This window comes from Chroicocephalus ridibundus, chromosome 2, assembly GCF_963924245.1.
Source record: "Chroicocephalus ridibundus chromosome 2, bChrRid1.1, whole genome shotgun sequence".
NCBI classification, from domain to species: domain Eukaryota; kingdom Metazoa; phylum Chordata; class Aves; order Charadriiformes; family Laridae; genus Chroicocephalus; species Chroicocephalus ridibundus.
Genome location: NC_086285.1, coordinates 163,707,427 through 163,722,491, shown reverse-complemented (window position 1 = coordinate 163,722,491; position 15,065 = coordinate 163,707,427). Strand labels below are relative to the sequence as shown.

The 15,065-nt window shown below is 42.1% G+C and overlaps 1 protein-coding gene across 1 annotated transcript in view; it reads left to right on the top strand.

Annotated features, from left to right (window-relative positions):
* The window catches only part of COL22A1 (collagen type XXII alpha 1 chain), a 244,803-nt gene that overhangs the window by 59,741 nt on the left and 169,997 nt on the right, over positions 1-15,065 (top strand). The window contains exon 4 of the mRNA XM_063327586.1: positions 9,952-10,026. Coding sequence (XP_063183656.1) covers positions 9,952-10,026 — 75 coding nt within the window. The remainder of the gene's footprint in view (positions 1-9,951; positions 10,027-15,065) is intronic.

Below are 15,065 nucleotides of genomic sequence, written 5' to 3'. Positions count from 1 at the left end.
CTAAGACCATTTGCTAGCATAGACGTAGGCTCGAACATGCCTTGGCCTCAGTGCCCAGGAATGCACCCAACCATGCTTGTTTTAATTGGGTGGATGTACCTGTGGTGCCTTTGATAGATGTCTGACTTGGGAGCCATGTGTCCTCGGGTTCCCCCTGTAATCAGCAGGAAGAGAGTAGCTTTTTCAGGCGTAAGTCAGGGCACATAAATTGGGTTTCTACTCTGAATTGCCCTCTGAAGGAACCCTGCGTCTCCATTCCTTTAGAAGCAGCCAGAGTGTCGTCTTGCCTGGGACCTTAAATGTATGAATGCTCTCTGGGATATAATACCCAGTAGAAGTCTTGCTTGCCCTCCATGTGGAATATAACATTTACTGAACTGTAACAGGCACAGAATGTGTGGTTTGAGTAACCAAAGAACCACATTTTCTGGCTGCTGTGCTGATAAAGGGGGAAGGAGCCCTGCAAACGCACATGTCTGCGCTCCCACAGAATCACCTGGGACCTACTCATCAGCCAGGGGCGTCTGGAGAGCAATTCAGCTGGGTGGTGGTGTATTTTTAGACTAATGTTTTGGTGGAAAAATGTGACATGGGTATTTTGAGGAGTGGGCTGGGCCGTAGCTGCGTTTGCTCAGTCTCTGTTGTGGGGAGGGTTTGCTATTCCCTTTCCATTTCATTGTGAGCATTTATGAGGCTCACCGCTGTGGTGACGGTGTGCAAATGTGGAATCATAGAATCATAGAATCATTTAGGTTGGAAAAGACCCTTGGGATCATCGAGTCCAACCATCAACCCCACTCTACAGAGTTCTCCCCTACACCATATCCCCTAACACCACATCTAAACGAGTCTTAAACACATTCAGGGATGGTGACTCCACCACCTCCCTGGGCAGCCTGTTCCAGTGTCTAACCACTCTTTCTGTGAAGAATTTTTTCCTAATGTCCAGCCTAAACCTACCCTGCTGCAGCTTGAACCCATTCCCTCTTATTAATTACCTGTGAGAAGAGACCTGCACCAACCTCTCTACAATGTCCTTTCAAGTAGTTGTAGAGAGTGATGAGGTCTCCCCTCAGCCTCCTCTTCCTCAAACTAAACAGTCCCAGCTCCTTCAATCGCTCCTCATCAGATTTATTCTCCAGGCCCTTCACCAGCTTCGTTGCCCTCCTCTGCACTCGCTCCAGCACCTCGAGATCTCTCTCATATTGAGGTGCCCAGAACTGGACACAAGACTCAAGGTGTGGCCTCACCAGTGCTGAGTACAGGGGGACAATCACCTCCCTCCTTCTGCTGGTCACACTATGTCTAATACAAGCCAGGATGGCATTGGCCCTCTTGGCCACCTGGGCACACTGCTGGCTCATGTTCAGCCGCTTGTCAATTAGAACCCCCAGGTCCTTTTCTGCCAGGCAGCTCTCCAGCCACACTTCCCCAAGCCTGTAGCGATGCATGGGGTTGTTGTGGCCCAAGTGCAGGACCCAGCACTTGGCCTTGTTGAAGCAAGGAAACCTAATGCAGAATGAATGCAGGCATTATTTGAAGGGGAAAAGGCAGAATCCACCTTGGCTGCAGTGCCCATGAATGGGCGATTTTCCTGGCACTGATGGGCTTTAAGCTTTACAGTGTGAAGATACAGCGTGATTTCAGAAAGGGAGTGAGAATTGCTTAAGGCATTAAACTGCAAGGTGGAATCATGTAATTGCTGTGATGCTCTGTTTTACCTACACCTTGCTACAAATTATAATGTTAGTATAGAAGCAATTGCAGTATCATTACACTGTCAGTGCCACCATTGTAGTTGAAAAATATGCCAGTTCTTTTCCTTATGAATTTGTTTCCAAGGGTGGGTGGCACTTTAAGGATCGGTTCATTTGCTGGGAAAGAATATCTGACAATGAATATTTGCAAAAATTATTTAGTGAATATGGGTAGAGCATGGAGGTATTCTTTCAAAAGAAGAAGTATTTTTAAAAGAGTGGAAGGAAAAAAACCCCTTAAATATTGAGGCTTCATAACGGTCCATGTAATATGTTTTATAAAAGAAAAAAAATAATAAAGGCAGTGTTACATATAGGAGTTACTTTCGTCATCAACTGACTGCAGGGGAGTTCAGTGTGCTGGAGGAACTGCTGCAGAGTGAACTGTCTGAGTAATTGAAGAGCAGAGCTAATGGGGTCTCAGAAAGCTCCTCTAAGAAACTACTTTCATGAAAGCTTCTTAACTTTAAGAAAAATTTTCTCACGAGGCCCTTTCCTTTTAAGTGTATGCTTCAATGGGAAATTTTGTTTCTATGTAGAAAAAATTTGCAGTATTAACTACAGAAAAAAAGAAACTTGGTCTATTCAGGTGCTCCTCCACCCTCTCACCCACAACCCCCCATAATCTCTCTTTCTTGCAGGGTTATTATTTTTTAGCTCTGAAAAAACCACGAGATTCAGACTTCATCTTTGACTTCAGTGGCTAAAAAATAGTTATTCCTTGCAAATATTTTGTATTCTGGTCTAAAATTCTGGGAGACACCTTTTAATGAGGCTTGCATTTGCCAGACTATTTCCTTATCTGTGGATAGAATGTATGGTGGGCTAAACATGCTGTCAGGGGATGAGACAACTCAAATGTTTAGGTTGGGAATATCATGGTTTTTAGAGAAAGTGGGGACTTTCTGTTGTGGGAATGGAGTAATGATGGAGATGCAGAGAGTGGCTGAATCTCTGGCAATGCACTGGGTGCTGCTGAGATCCTGGAATCCTAAAATTCTCAGTTTGTGAAAAAAAAAGCAGCATGGTAATAAACAGTGTTTGCTTTAACCTTCTTGTGTTTCTGTTCTCACCTCTCTACTTTATTCTTGTGTAACTTGACAGCTACACGTGTTCAGCATTCATTATACACAAGTCCCTGGAGAAGCCCTTGGCAGCTGAGGGCTTACTTATTCTTGAAAGAATAAAAATGAAAATGAAGAAACTGTTTCAGCAGAGTCCTAAGGACAAAAGGATGGGCGCTGGCAACTGGTGTTTGTGTTTAGCACTTTAAAGGGAAGGTTTCTCAATAGAAAGCCTTAAGGGGCAGCAGGATCACACTGGTCCTGGCCAGGGATCGCTATAACAGATACGATGCTGTGACTTTAACCAAACCTTCCAAGTGAGGGAGTTGCCTTCAAAGGGGTGTTTTAGGAAAAAGCTACTCAGGTTGGACTCATGGAGAAGGCATTTCTTCCAATAATTTTGCTCTTCCTATGGTACAAATAGAAATGGAGATTCATAAACTTGTGGGGTGAGGGGGGAGCACCATGGTCCAGCGGTGTGAGCTCCTGCGGTGCTGTGGGCTGTGCTGTTCCTCCCCATCTTACCTGCCCCTTGGGTCTGGCTCCAAGGCAGACGTATGCACAGGCTGGATCTGAGGTTCTCAGCAGATGGAGAGCCTCGTGTCCTTCTCATATAAGCTAGTCCAGAGGTAGAAAAAGGAAATGTCAGAAAGGAAAAAGTGCCATATGGTTTCAATCTGTCTCACTTCAGTTTCAAGGGGGAGTTTGGCAGACTTAATAGCCCACTACAGTGAAAAGTCATTTCTCCATTTGTATGTTTATAGACCCTAAATGAGTCTTGCTGTGTCTAACCGGTCCTTTTCCCTTTGCCTTTGCCTTTGCCCTTCCCTTTCCCTTTCCTTTTTTCCCCTCTTTTCCTTTTCCTCTCCCTCTTGCTTTCTCTCCTTTCTCTCTCTTGTTTTTTCTTTTTCTTTGTTTTTTCTTTGTTCTTTATTTCTTTTTCTCTCTTTCTTTCTCTCTTTCTCTCTTTCTTGCTTTCTCTCTTTCTTTCTCTCGCTCTCTTTTTCCTTTCCTTCCTTCCTTCCTTCCTTCCTTCCTTCCTTCCTTCCTTCCTTCCTTCCTTCCTTCCTTCCTTCCTTCCTTCCTTCCTTCCTTCCTTCCTTCCTTCCTTCCTTCCTTCCTTCCTTCCTTCCTTCCTTCCTTCCTTCCCTCTTTCTTTCTCTTTCTCTCTCTCTCTCTTTCTCTCTTTCTCTTCCCTTCCTCCCTTCCTCTCTTCCTCTCTCTCTTCTTTCTTTCTTTCTTTCTTTCTTTCTTTCTTTCTTTCTTTCTTTCTTTCTCTCTTTCTCTCTTTCTCTCTTTCTCTCTTTCTCTCTTTCTCTCTTTCTCTCTTTCTCTCTTTCTCTCTTTCTCTCTCTCTTTCTCTCTCTCTTTCTTTCTCTCTTTCTCTCTTTCTTTCTCTCTTTCTTCTCCTCTTTCCCTTTTTTTTCTATTCCTTTCCCTTAACTTTCCTTTGAAATGGCTTGGAGGCAAAGAGACTTGAACTATCAGATCATTCACGTTGCTCTTTTCCAAACTCACAGCCCCATTATTACAGTTTCATGTCAATATGTTATTAATGCTAATTTAATGCTAGTGAAAGTTCCTGAGCTGACATGCTCTGCTGACGTCTCTCACAGTGCATATACTTCGTAAGATGTACTGTCTCTTTTAAGTGAGGCTTAAATCACTCATTATCATCAAACAGATCTTATTATGATTTGCTTAAAGAAAAGGGTGTTATCTATCTGCAGTTAGATCATTTTCAGAAAACTACATTGTGCTTCCTTGACCCAAGAAGCTCAGAGATACCAAGTCAGCCTATTCAGTGATACGCAGGACTCAGAACAGGATTTCACAGTCACATGAAGCAGGACAGAGAGTCCCATTTACTTCAGATTCTTAAGCATTTTTATGATGAGAATTGCCTCACCTAACTCTACCTGCTTTAAAGTGGAGTGTCTATTGCAAAAGGGATATTCAAGCTCAGTCAATATTCAATGCAGCGAGAGACATCTTCAAAGAGTGGTGCATCCCATTCTAAAACTGGTGTCCAAGACAGCTGTAGAGGGTGCTAAAATGGCTCAGATTAGGTAAGAGTTTCTCTGTGCCCCATGTATTGCATCTGTTCTTGGTGTGTTCCCTCTGAAATGATGTATTGCAAAGATCACAATCTGACTGTGACTAAAGGGCATCTCCTGAAAATGTATTCTTGCTGGAGAATACAAAGCCCTTTGGGGTAATTTGAAGTGCTTCTGTCTATGTTTATTCTCTAAATCACCACTTCTCTAAGTGACCAGAGTTGTTTTTTTATTTTTTTGTTTTTTTTTTTTTTTTGACTGGAGCAGAAATCTAGGGAGAGTAGTCTTTTTATGTGAAAGCTAAGCTTTGTAAATGCTAGTCCTATAACCAATGATCAATACCAGGTGTGCAGTCAGTATAAGATGTATGAGCATCTTTTGAAAGCATTCAGGATACATTTTCCATAAGCAAATGTCCCCGATGCTTGGAAATGCTTTAATGCCTCTTTGAGAGATATACAGTGTCCATTTCTCTTGGAGATTCAATGGTCACTATAACTATGATATTATTTCTAAATATTTTCTGTTGTTACTCATTTGTGCTTAAGCAGCTCCTGCAGCAGACATCTTATTAAATGCCCCTATATTCCAGAGGACCTTACAGGCTGGAGCGAGGGAGGACAGGGATCAGGGTGGAAAAATAGAGTACTGAACATAATACACTCGTCTCCTGTCAGTTCTGAGTGCCTGTGGTTGTCTGCAAAGATCTACCCAGGAGCTGGGCAGGTAGAAAACTGTTGTCCTGGAGTCAGCACCAAGGCTTGTGTGAGGCTGAACTGGGTTCTCTGTTTTCTCACTGGTGTGTGATACGCAAAGTGTTCTGAACAATTTGGAGATCTGTGAAAAAGGAGGCTGCAAGAAGGAAACGGTTATCCTACATTGAGCAAGTCATCTGCTGAGGCATCTGCCTCTAGAGGTAGGAAACGAGGTTTCAAGTCACAGCCCTGGGTGGACCTTCTGGTTGTAAGGAGCAAGTCACTCTAGAAGAAATTCACCAGCCATCCTAAAAAAACATACAGTTGTCTTTTGGCAAGTTTGGACTACTAGAGCATAACAATAGTAAAAGAGAAGAAAGGTACCCAGGAAAACATATAGCTTCCTAGTACAACACTAATTATGGGACTTGGAAATTATTTTAATGTATTGCTATTAAAAAATGATTCATATGTATAGCTATAGACCAGTTTGCCTGATCTCACTTGCAAAAAAATAATAATTGACGTTGAAGTCAGTGAATAAAGTATTACAGAATGCGAATTATTATGCATTCCTGTTCAAGGATTATAATTTTATAAGAAAGAGGTCATCTCAAACAAAACTAATTTCTTTCTGTGGAGAGTTACAGTTTGGTTGATATGGTAACTACCTAGATAAAATACATTTGTTCTTAGGTATTGTTATTGCCTGTTGAATGACATTTGCATTAACAAGTAACACTCTACAATGGATTAAGAGCTGACTGATATCATGTAGCAGGTGTCAGTGGAAAGTCATCATTTCTAGAGCAACTGTAAAAGGCATATATAGCAGTTCTGCTGCTATTAAAAATTTCCATGAGTCGCATGGACATAAATGTAAAATCTTTGCTGATAAAATTTATGGATAAAGCAAAGGAATGACAGATTATTACATAAAGTTGAGGACAAGCAAGTATTTTTAAGCAATCTGTGTTCAAAAGCAACTGCAAGCTCATGTAGATTTGAATAACATGGCCAGAGAGGACCTAGCAAGGACCACTGGCTGAAAGCTCAGGTCAGTCAGTGTTGTATTCTCTTTTGCAGATCTATGAATGTTTACACATAAGTAGAGATGTAGCTGCAGTGTAGATTTTTATTACTCTTTCTGACGTTTGCAGTGGATGCTCATTGCTGCAAATGCTGCGAGTGTTTGCTCAAAGTTTGGCCTGGCAGTGGCAGAAAGAATAGGCATAAACGATCTGATGTTAAAATGTTTGTCTATACCAGGGATCTCACGGAAAGGCTCCAAAGGAGAGGAACGACTTTTGTTTTGCCTTTCCTATCAATGCACCCTTGGGTGCAGCAATGAGACGTGATTGCTGGTTGGGACGGATGGATGTGCTGTTGGTCTGGCACACTGCTCCTTTGGACAGGAGTAGCCGTGCTGCTAACTTGGATGCTAAAGCACTAACCTCTTTTGTGCATAACTGCTGTGAATTATTCTGCGGCTGGAAACTGAGCATTGCAATCATTTTCTTTCCCCTGTGGGCTGTTTATGCTTGTGCTTTAGATGCAGGCAGGAAGGGAGAAGCCAAAAGGAGCACAGGACATTTGTAAAATGAAGGCCACAGTGGGGCCACAGTTCTTTAAGAGGTAGTAAGAGATTTAAAGGTCAGATCTGGAAGAAGAGAATAATATTATTAACATTGCCGTTTCTATTTTTTGTGGCAAGACGGTTCTGCACCAAAGCCAAGACCATGAGTTTGTTGTATAGTCCTGGTTCCAAAATAGGAGTTAAACCCAGGAAGATTTTGCTAGCTCATACTTCCCTGCTAGGAAGCCATGGTTCTTTCTAATTGGACCTGGTGGAGGGTATGTGATGTCATAAAATATTGGAGTGATAATTTATATATTTATAATTCAGACATTACCTCCTTGTTGCATTAAGAGGCACCTTGCTGTGTCTGAGATGTTTTATTCTCCCCTGTGTATCTCTCAGGAGTCCTGGGCAGCAGAGGTGAATGACATTTTTGTGATTTTATTTGTGCCTTCCATTTGTTTACTCTATATTTGGGGAAATTTTGCTCGTTTTGATTTCTTATGTTCCCTATTTTACCGCATAGCCATACATCTTCCAGTTCCGAGAGTGGGGCTCAGAAGTGCTGTTTACTGCACTGACTCAGTGCCTGTAACCAAAAGAGCATTCGTTGTTGTCAAAGACAAAATTTAAAGGATCAGTGTAACATCTGCATAGGGCTTCTGACACTTCTAAACAAAGCTTTTGCAATACAGCTTAATCTTGAATGGGAATAGAGGTGGCCTAACTTTGGTTCTTGCAAGTCTTAATGGTTTAAAAGTTTTTCAGCTTTTAAAGTTCTCCTAGAAGGGAGAGGTTCCCTATTGTGTTGGGAAGTTGTGCAGGCCTCTGATGGAGGGGAGCTTACCACAGGGTTTTGCCTGTCTGATCTTAAGACGTAAGCAGGTTTGAGTGAAGTATCACGGCCTTCAAACCAACAGGCATCAGGGAGCACAAGAGACCTCTGGCTAAAACTTACAGAGAGTGACCCTGTGCATCGATCAGTATTGGTTCCTGGTGCGGTGGTGGGAAAAAAAGTGACTACTCTGAATTTTATCTGTAGAAGCAGCAGCCCTAAAGACGGTCCAAAGAAAATCTGAAATGCCCTGGATGATACACACTTACATGAGCAACCGCGCTCTGGCCTCCCCACTGCTTCAGCAAAGGGGTGGCTGAAAGCATTTGACTACTTTTGACTGCGGCGTTGGCCGTTTGGGCTGCTGGCAGTCGCTTTTACAGTCCCTTTTTTTTCTACTGAGCTGTGAGTGCCCCATCTGCAGCTGATAATCTGGAACATAAATTCATTAGCACAATAAAGCAGGAAAAATATCCGATTTCATTGCTGGGTTTAAGCAAACATTGTGGAGTATTGGATTTTTTTACTGGGAGTCAGGAAACAGGAGGAGAGGTATGGGGCCTGCTAGCACAGTCCTCTGAAAAGTCATTTTTACCTCATAATTTTGGGTGTAGCTTCACATACAATTCAAGGCAGGCCTGCTGTAGGAATTCTTCAGAGCCCTGTGAGCCTGGGCTTGGGTCACCTTCAACTCCTGGCTCCCCATCCCCTAGGGAGCATTTGGCCCTTGCTGCTCCTTTACAAGCACAACAATTAGTGATACTGAAGGAACAATGTACTGAAGACCAGATGGAGATGATGCTAAATACCATATGCAGCAAGACGAGGACTGCAGCTGCAGAGAATATGTGTATTATCACGTGTAAAACTGGGCAAATGAAGGAATGGGACGCAGCCGTCCTCACCTGGCTGTTCTTTAAATCAGAGAGAGGACAGAAATGTGGGGCAGTGCGAGCAGTGAAAAGTCAGGGGTTCAGTTTTATATTCTCATTAAACTGATTCCTTGAGCTACCTGTCCCTGTTGTTTACAAGCGTGCAATTACCTATCGATCTGGGAAAACAAAGCATAAATAAATGTTACTTCAGAGATACAGCTGGAAAGAGGTGGATGGGTAGAGAGTTCTCTGCGGAGAAGCATTTACCTGAGATTGTGTTGACACTAATTGGGAGCATGAGAAATGGGTGACAAAGGCTGGGTATTTTCATGACTTTTTTGAAAATTGGGTGTAGGGCTGAATATTCTTCAAAGCTTTAGTCACACTTAACACTGCTTTCTGCTTGAACAAACTCAAGGAGCAGACACATAAATAGTCATGGTCCTGGAGGACTGTTAACAGGGGAATTGCAAGTAATAAAGAAAAAGATAGGAGAGTGGGCTTCGCTTTTTGTCTCTGACACTGGCCTGCGATGGGACCTTGGTGGGACTAAAGTCACTTCATCCTTCTGTGCTCTGGATTCCCTTTCCTGTTTTAGCACTTTAGGTTTGAGGTTTTTCTGAGCAGGAACCGTCCTTTCTGAAAAGTCTGAATAGCACCCCAATGTCAGCTGGGCCTTCAGAAATTTCCCTCCAACAAACGTGGGAGTGAAATCTTATTTTTGATTTTCTTAATTATTTTTGACTTTCATTCAGATTTAAAGACTAATAAAAGAGAAAAGCCCAGAGGGATGTCCTAACTGAGGGAAAGGCTGTGGTCGCCTATTCTTTTTAGCTTCTTGGCTGGCCAGTCATCAAAAAGTGGCTCGAAACCAGACGTAGTGTATTAAGTCTCTTGCCCAGAATGTGGTTAGGGGACAGAGTAGAGGAAGGGTATTTGGGGTGTGCAGAGAGAGGGAACTGAATTATTACTGTGGGACCATGAGCAAGTGTTGGACAAAACCCAGGAGAGCAGCCTTTGTTAGTTCTATAGCTTCCAAAATGATGTGTTTACCTGTGATAATTTTGTACTGGTTCTTTTGCTTTTCAGATGTCCTGTGTCCAAATGTCCACGTGGAAGGAGATCGATTCAAACACACCAATGGGGGGACTGATGAGATTCCAGGTAAAGAGACACACTTTTCTGTTGTACATCTGGGAATTGACATAGGATAAGTGTATGTTTCTAGTGTAATGTTCTGATTCATTATACCTTTCCTAGTTGGCATTTTCTTAATCCAACGCATATTCAGTGGTGGAGAATTACATTAGAAACTGCAGGGCTGGAAAAGAGTTATCTGTTGACCGTCGACAGCAAATTAATCATGAGCTTTCTTTTGATAAGACAGCAAATTATAAAGCCAACGGAGCTTAGTGTAGTAGATAGAAGAATGCAATAAGTCTTGGAGATTACTTTTTTTTTTTTACCACTCCACATTTGGTGAGTTTTAATGTCCATTAATTTGATCTGTGATTGTTGTGGGACGTCCAAGCACAATGGTAATTACCACTGAAGGAATGCTCATATATGTGTATATAAGAAAAAAAAAACAAACAAAACAAAGAAAAGATAAGAAGTCCCAAGAAGAACCATCTTTTCTGAACCACTGGTTAAAAATCGAGAGGAAAGCCAGTCTGGTGATATCTCTGCTTTTCTGTGAGTTCTGTTTCCAGCCAGCTGAAGGACTTAATCTGTCAGATATATGTGCAGGCTGCACCTCTTTTCTAGCCCTCCCACCCCGACTGTTTGAGCTGTTGTCAGAGAAAACCTGCCCATCAAGGATGTACTGGGAGTATCTGTGACAGACCCAAGAACATAAGTCACTGCAATGGGAAGCTGGAGGCTCTTCTGTGACTTTATTATGAGTAGAAATGGTCAAGGTTTGACAGCTCTGCTACTCGCTCGGAGTTTTTTCATTGGGGAATTTTCACTGCCTGCACAAAATATCAGTTCCAACTGTGCCGGCTGTAGGCAGCTTATTTTGGCTGCAGCCTGGTTACATCTAAGCTTGTGATAATGCTGGGTGGTAACACCTTTTCTGGTTGTTAAACCCAAACTCATAAACCCCAAACACCCATTTTCAACTGCTGTCTATTGCTAGGTCTTGCATTAACCTGTTCTGACAGTCCTTCTGTCACTGGGCTGCACAAATGCTGTACTGATTCTGAATGAACCGATTTGCAGTGGAAGCTGATGCTCAAAAAGTGTAGGAGGATTGTGTTCCTCCTAGGATGATCATCTTCTGTGTGATCCTTTCCAGAAGAATGGAGTTGCAAATGGCTGCCTATGTCTAGTTCATGTTAAACTGAATTTTAATTCAAGTTATTATATAATATTGATATTAATATAATATCAATTAATAGACTCTATGCTTTTATCTGACTTCAAAAAGATATCTTCTGTTAAGCAGTGTAAAGGACAAGAATCCCACTTCAGGACAAGAATCCTACTTCAGGTCTGGAGCAAAAATTTTGAGTAGAGCGAGGTGCAGATGCATATATGCATGTGTATTTATATATGTATACACATATACTTATGCTCTTCTGTAAAGTTTTTGGCTTGTTTTTCCTTTTATCTTCAATTTCCACTTCCCTCATAGAAAGTAAGTCAACATTCAGCATTTTAACTTAGAAGATGCCTTTGCTGGTTTAGATCTGTAAACTAGTTCAGGCTGGGAGTGTCCTGTGGAAATCACCCAACCTCCTACCCAAAGCAGGGCCTACTTCAAAGTTAAGTTCACTTTCAAGTTAAAATAGGTTGTTCAGGACCTCGTACAGTTGAGTTTTGAGTATCTCCAAATATGGACATTCCACAGATCCTCTGGGCAACAGTTCCAGTTTGGTCACTATCACACTGAATTATTTTTTTTCCCTAATATCTAAAGAGAATTTCATTTATTGCAACGTCTGTTCCCCTGGCAGGACTGATAGGGCTGTCATTTATTTGACCTGGGGAACCTCTGTTCACTGTAAAGTGTAAACATCTACCATGCCATGCAGTGACTTAATGACGGGATTTTTCTTAGTATTTAATTAAAGTGACATATCTGGTCCCTCTCCACCAATACAGGAAGATTTGTAGAAGGCTCCTGATTGCACCTCTATGGTGGGACAACAACAACAATTACTTTCTCTTCCTGTTCCTGGTGATTAGGAAAATGTATGTCTCTTCTCTGGAAAAAATTGTTTGGATATTGTCTGCTAAGGGTCATTCTGTTGCTGGAGATGGATTAGTATAGGACCAAAATGCTGTTCCATTCCTTATATACTCCTTACATTCTCTATAGCATTTTCTGGAGACTCTGGGCCTTGGGTCCAATTCCAACAGAGAATCATTGCCTTGCCCCAGCTAAAGTAACTGGAAAATTTCTGTTGGGTTAGTGAGCTGTGTTTCTTCTTCCAAAAGGATGCATCGTGCTGTTAGTTGTTGCTGAAAGGCTTTTCCATTCTGCCCCAAGAGGACTGCACTTCAGTTTTGAGGAGCAGCCTGCCTCCTGCTCCCTCACACTCATCGGAGCGGTTTGGCTCTGGAATTTCTGCGGATTCACCGATGACAGCCTTGGAGGGAGGCTGTTCCTCTGCTACCCAGGTCCTCCTGTGTTCAAGGGTTTGAAGTTAACACCTCTATCCTGTGCTCTACTTGGAAGCTTAATGACAACCAGAATTGATCCTTGCCCAGTAGGCTCCTAACACAGAACTTCAGAGCTACATCTTGCGCAAGCATATTTCCAGATGGATGCTAAGTGCTGCCCCATGGAGTGGAAGTTGCCTTAAACCTCATTTTGGGGACAGGGAAGGTTGTATTAAAAAGCTTCTCAGATTAAAAACCTCTTCCCTCTCTCAGACAGTGGCAAGATATCAGAACTGGAGCTAAGAGGGACAAAAGTCTTTCTGTTTTTTCCTTTTTTTTTTTCGTATATTTTTAATGGGTGAAATGCAGTGGCAGGCAGCACAGGCCATTGTTTCACACAGAACATCACCAATGCGAGCCCTTCCTTGTATACCCTACCTGCAAACAAGCTATGGCATGACCTCCTACCTATAGGACTGTGTCTGCAGCTAAGTGAATGTGAACTGAGTCACGCTGGGTTAGTAGAAGAAAAGATAGAAGCTAAATCACAAGATGAGCTATAAAAGTACAAAGTCTGGGAGATGAAGGGAACCAGTGGTGTGACTGAGAGGTGGAAGGCGTATGGGATTTTAAGTCGGGGGCTGAGAGTAGGGGTGAGGAGTGTCGCTCCATGCATAATGAAGTGAATAACTGCGTCAAAAAGCACATTATGAGCTGGAAGAGAGCCAACAGCTCAAACTGATCTTTCCTTTTAAATGACAGGAGTTTTTTGTTTTTTTCTTTAGACAAACAGAACTAAGTAAATCTCATCTATCTGTTGAGTTGAGTAGCATTTGTTGAGTGCTGTATTGAAAATTACTGTCAAAGTGAAAAAGGGTAGAGATTAATACAAGTTGTTGTAAAGGGAGCCAGAAATTGGCTAGCAGGGAGATAATGATGAAGTTTCTAGGAAAGGGAATAACAGGCCAGAGGGCAGACAGTGGTGGACCTCCTCAGGGTTCAGTTTTAGGTCTAACCTTCTCTGTGAGTTACCGCTATATAGATTTTGATCCCAATATCCTTGAAGGAGGAACTGGTTGACCTCAAAAACCTGGGAGGTTTTTCCAACTGACTTGGGACTATTAGTTTAAAAGGCTTGTTGTTGTACTTACGGATCAATAGCAGGACTTTGTGCTATAAACTCATACTCTGGAAACTGATGGTGTCTTGGTCAGCAGGTGTTTGTAAGTCACAGTGCTGTACAGCTGGGGAAAAGGCAAAGGACATTGGACAAGGTGACGTAGGTCTTGTGGAGATAGGGAAGAATTCATGAGAGTGGACAGGGCTTTGGTTACTGCTTATCTAGAAAAGTGTGCTCAGACCTCCTTAGCTCAGGAAAGATGGATTCAGCCTCGAGGAGCTATTAGCGTGTTCAGGAGCCAGAGAGACTATTTTCAAACAGGAGATTAAAAAACTGGGTTTTGGTTAATCTTGCAGTGTGCAGGTGGAAAGGGGAGATACTATTGCTTTCTGCAAATAGATCAGGGGAATAGTGGAAGGGAGATAGGGGAATCACTCAAGCTAAAGGACAATGATCATGAGAAGAAATGGGTATCAGCTGTCTAAGAGATACATTCAAGATGTGAGAAGAAGGTTTCAAGCTGTCAGAGAACTGTTCCAGCTGTACTGGAACAACGGGGAAGTAGTAATGGAGACAAATAAACAGTGATGGACAGTCACGAGCCCTCCCATAGCAGAGGATTGTACTCTACGACCCTCTGGTATCATAGTATTTAAATAAAAAACCACTAGCTGTAGCATTCGGTAAGAGCTGTCACAGTGAAATAGGATTGCATGAGGTAAGAACATATAGGCAGCTTAACTCTACTTCTGATACAAATTTTGGCAGTGAAGTGAAACAGCATCTGCTTAACAGTTCATAACGTATAAATGCAGAATATAAATGTTGCTGCATGCATTGCAAATCAGATGGGGAATTTTGAAAGAAAGCAAGAAATCTGGTTAGAATACCAGGATAAACACTGTTTCTCTTCCAGAAAGTCTGATTTTTTAAAGCAATACTTAATGATAATTCAAACAATGTTCTTACAGCACCCTTAGGGGTACCGTGGTGTTTCTTTTTATCAAGTAGAAGAATGAAGACAAAAGAGGGTTTAACTCATCTGCCCTGAAGTATTAGAAATAAAACCACAGTTAGTAATGTTTAATACCTCATATTTTGCTGAATTGTCATTTTGGTTCCGTCAGCATTTAACAAAGGACCATGGCCTACTGTTAATCATCACCAGGAAGGAAAAAACAATGGTAACATTTGGCACCCTGAAGATGTGCCCCTTGTGTATTTTTATGAACCTTTGTATTGCATCGACAAAACCCATGAAATTTATTGAAAATTAATTATACTTCTTGAGGTTTTAAAACCTCACATTTGAATTATTTGTATTTTAAATTAGACCTGCGGGATGTGGTATTTGGTTGCAGAAATCTGGATGATCCCTAGAATTAAAAACGGGCTGAGCTCCAGTCCTCAACATTATCTACCAGAGGAGATAGTGCTCCTCAACAGATACTGACTGCTGGTTTTGGAGGAAAAC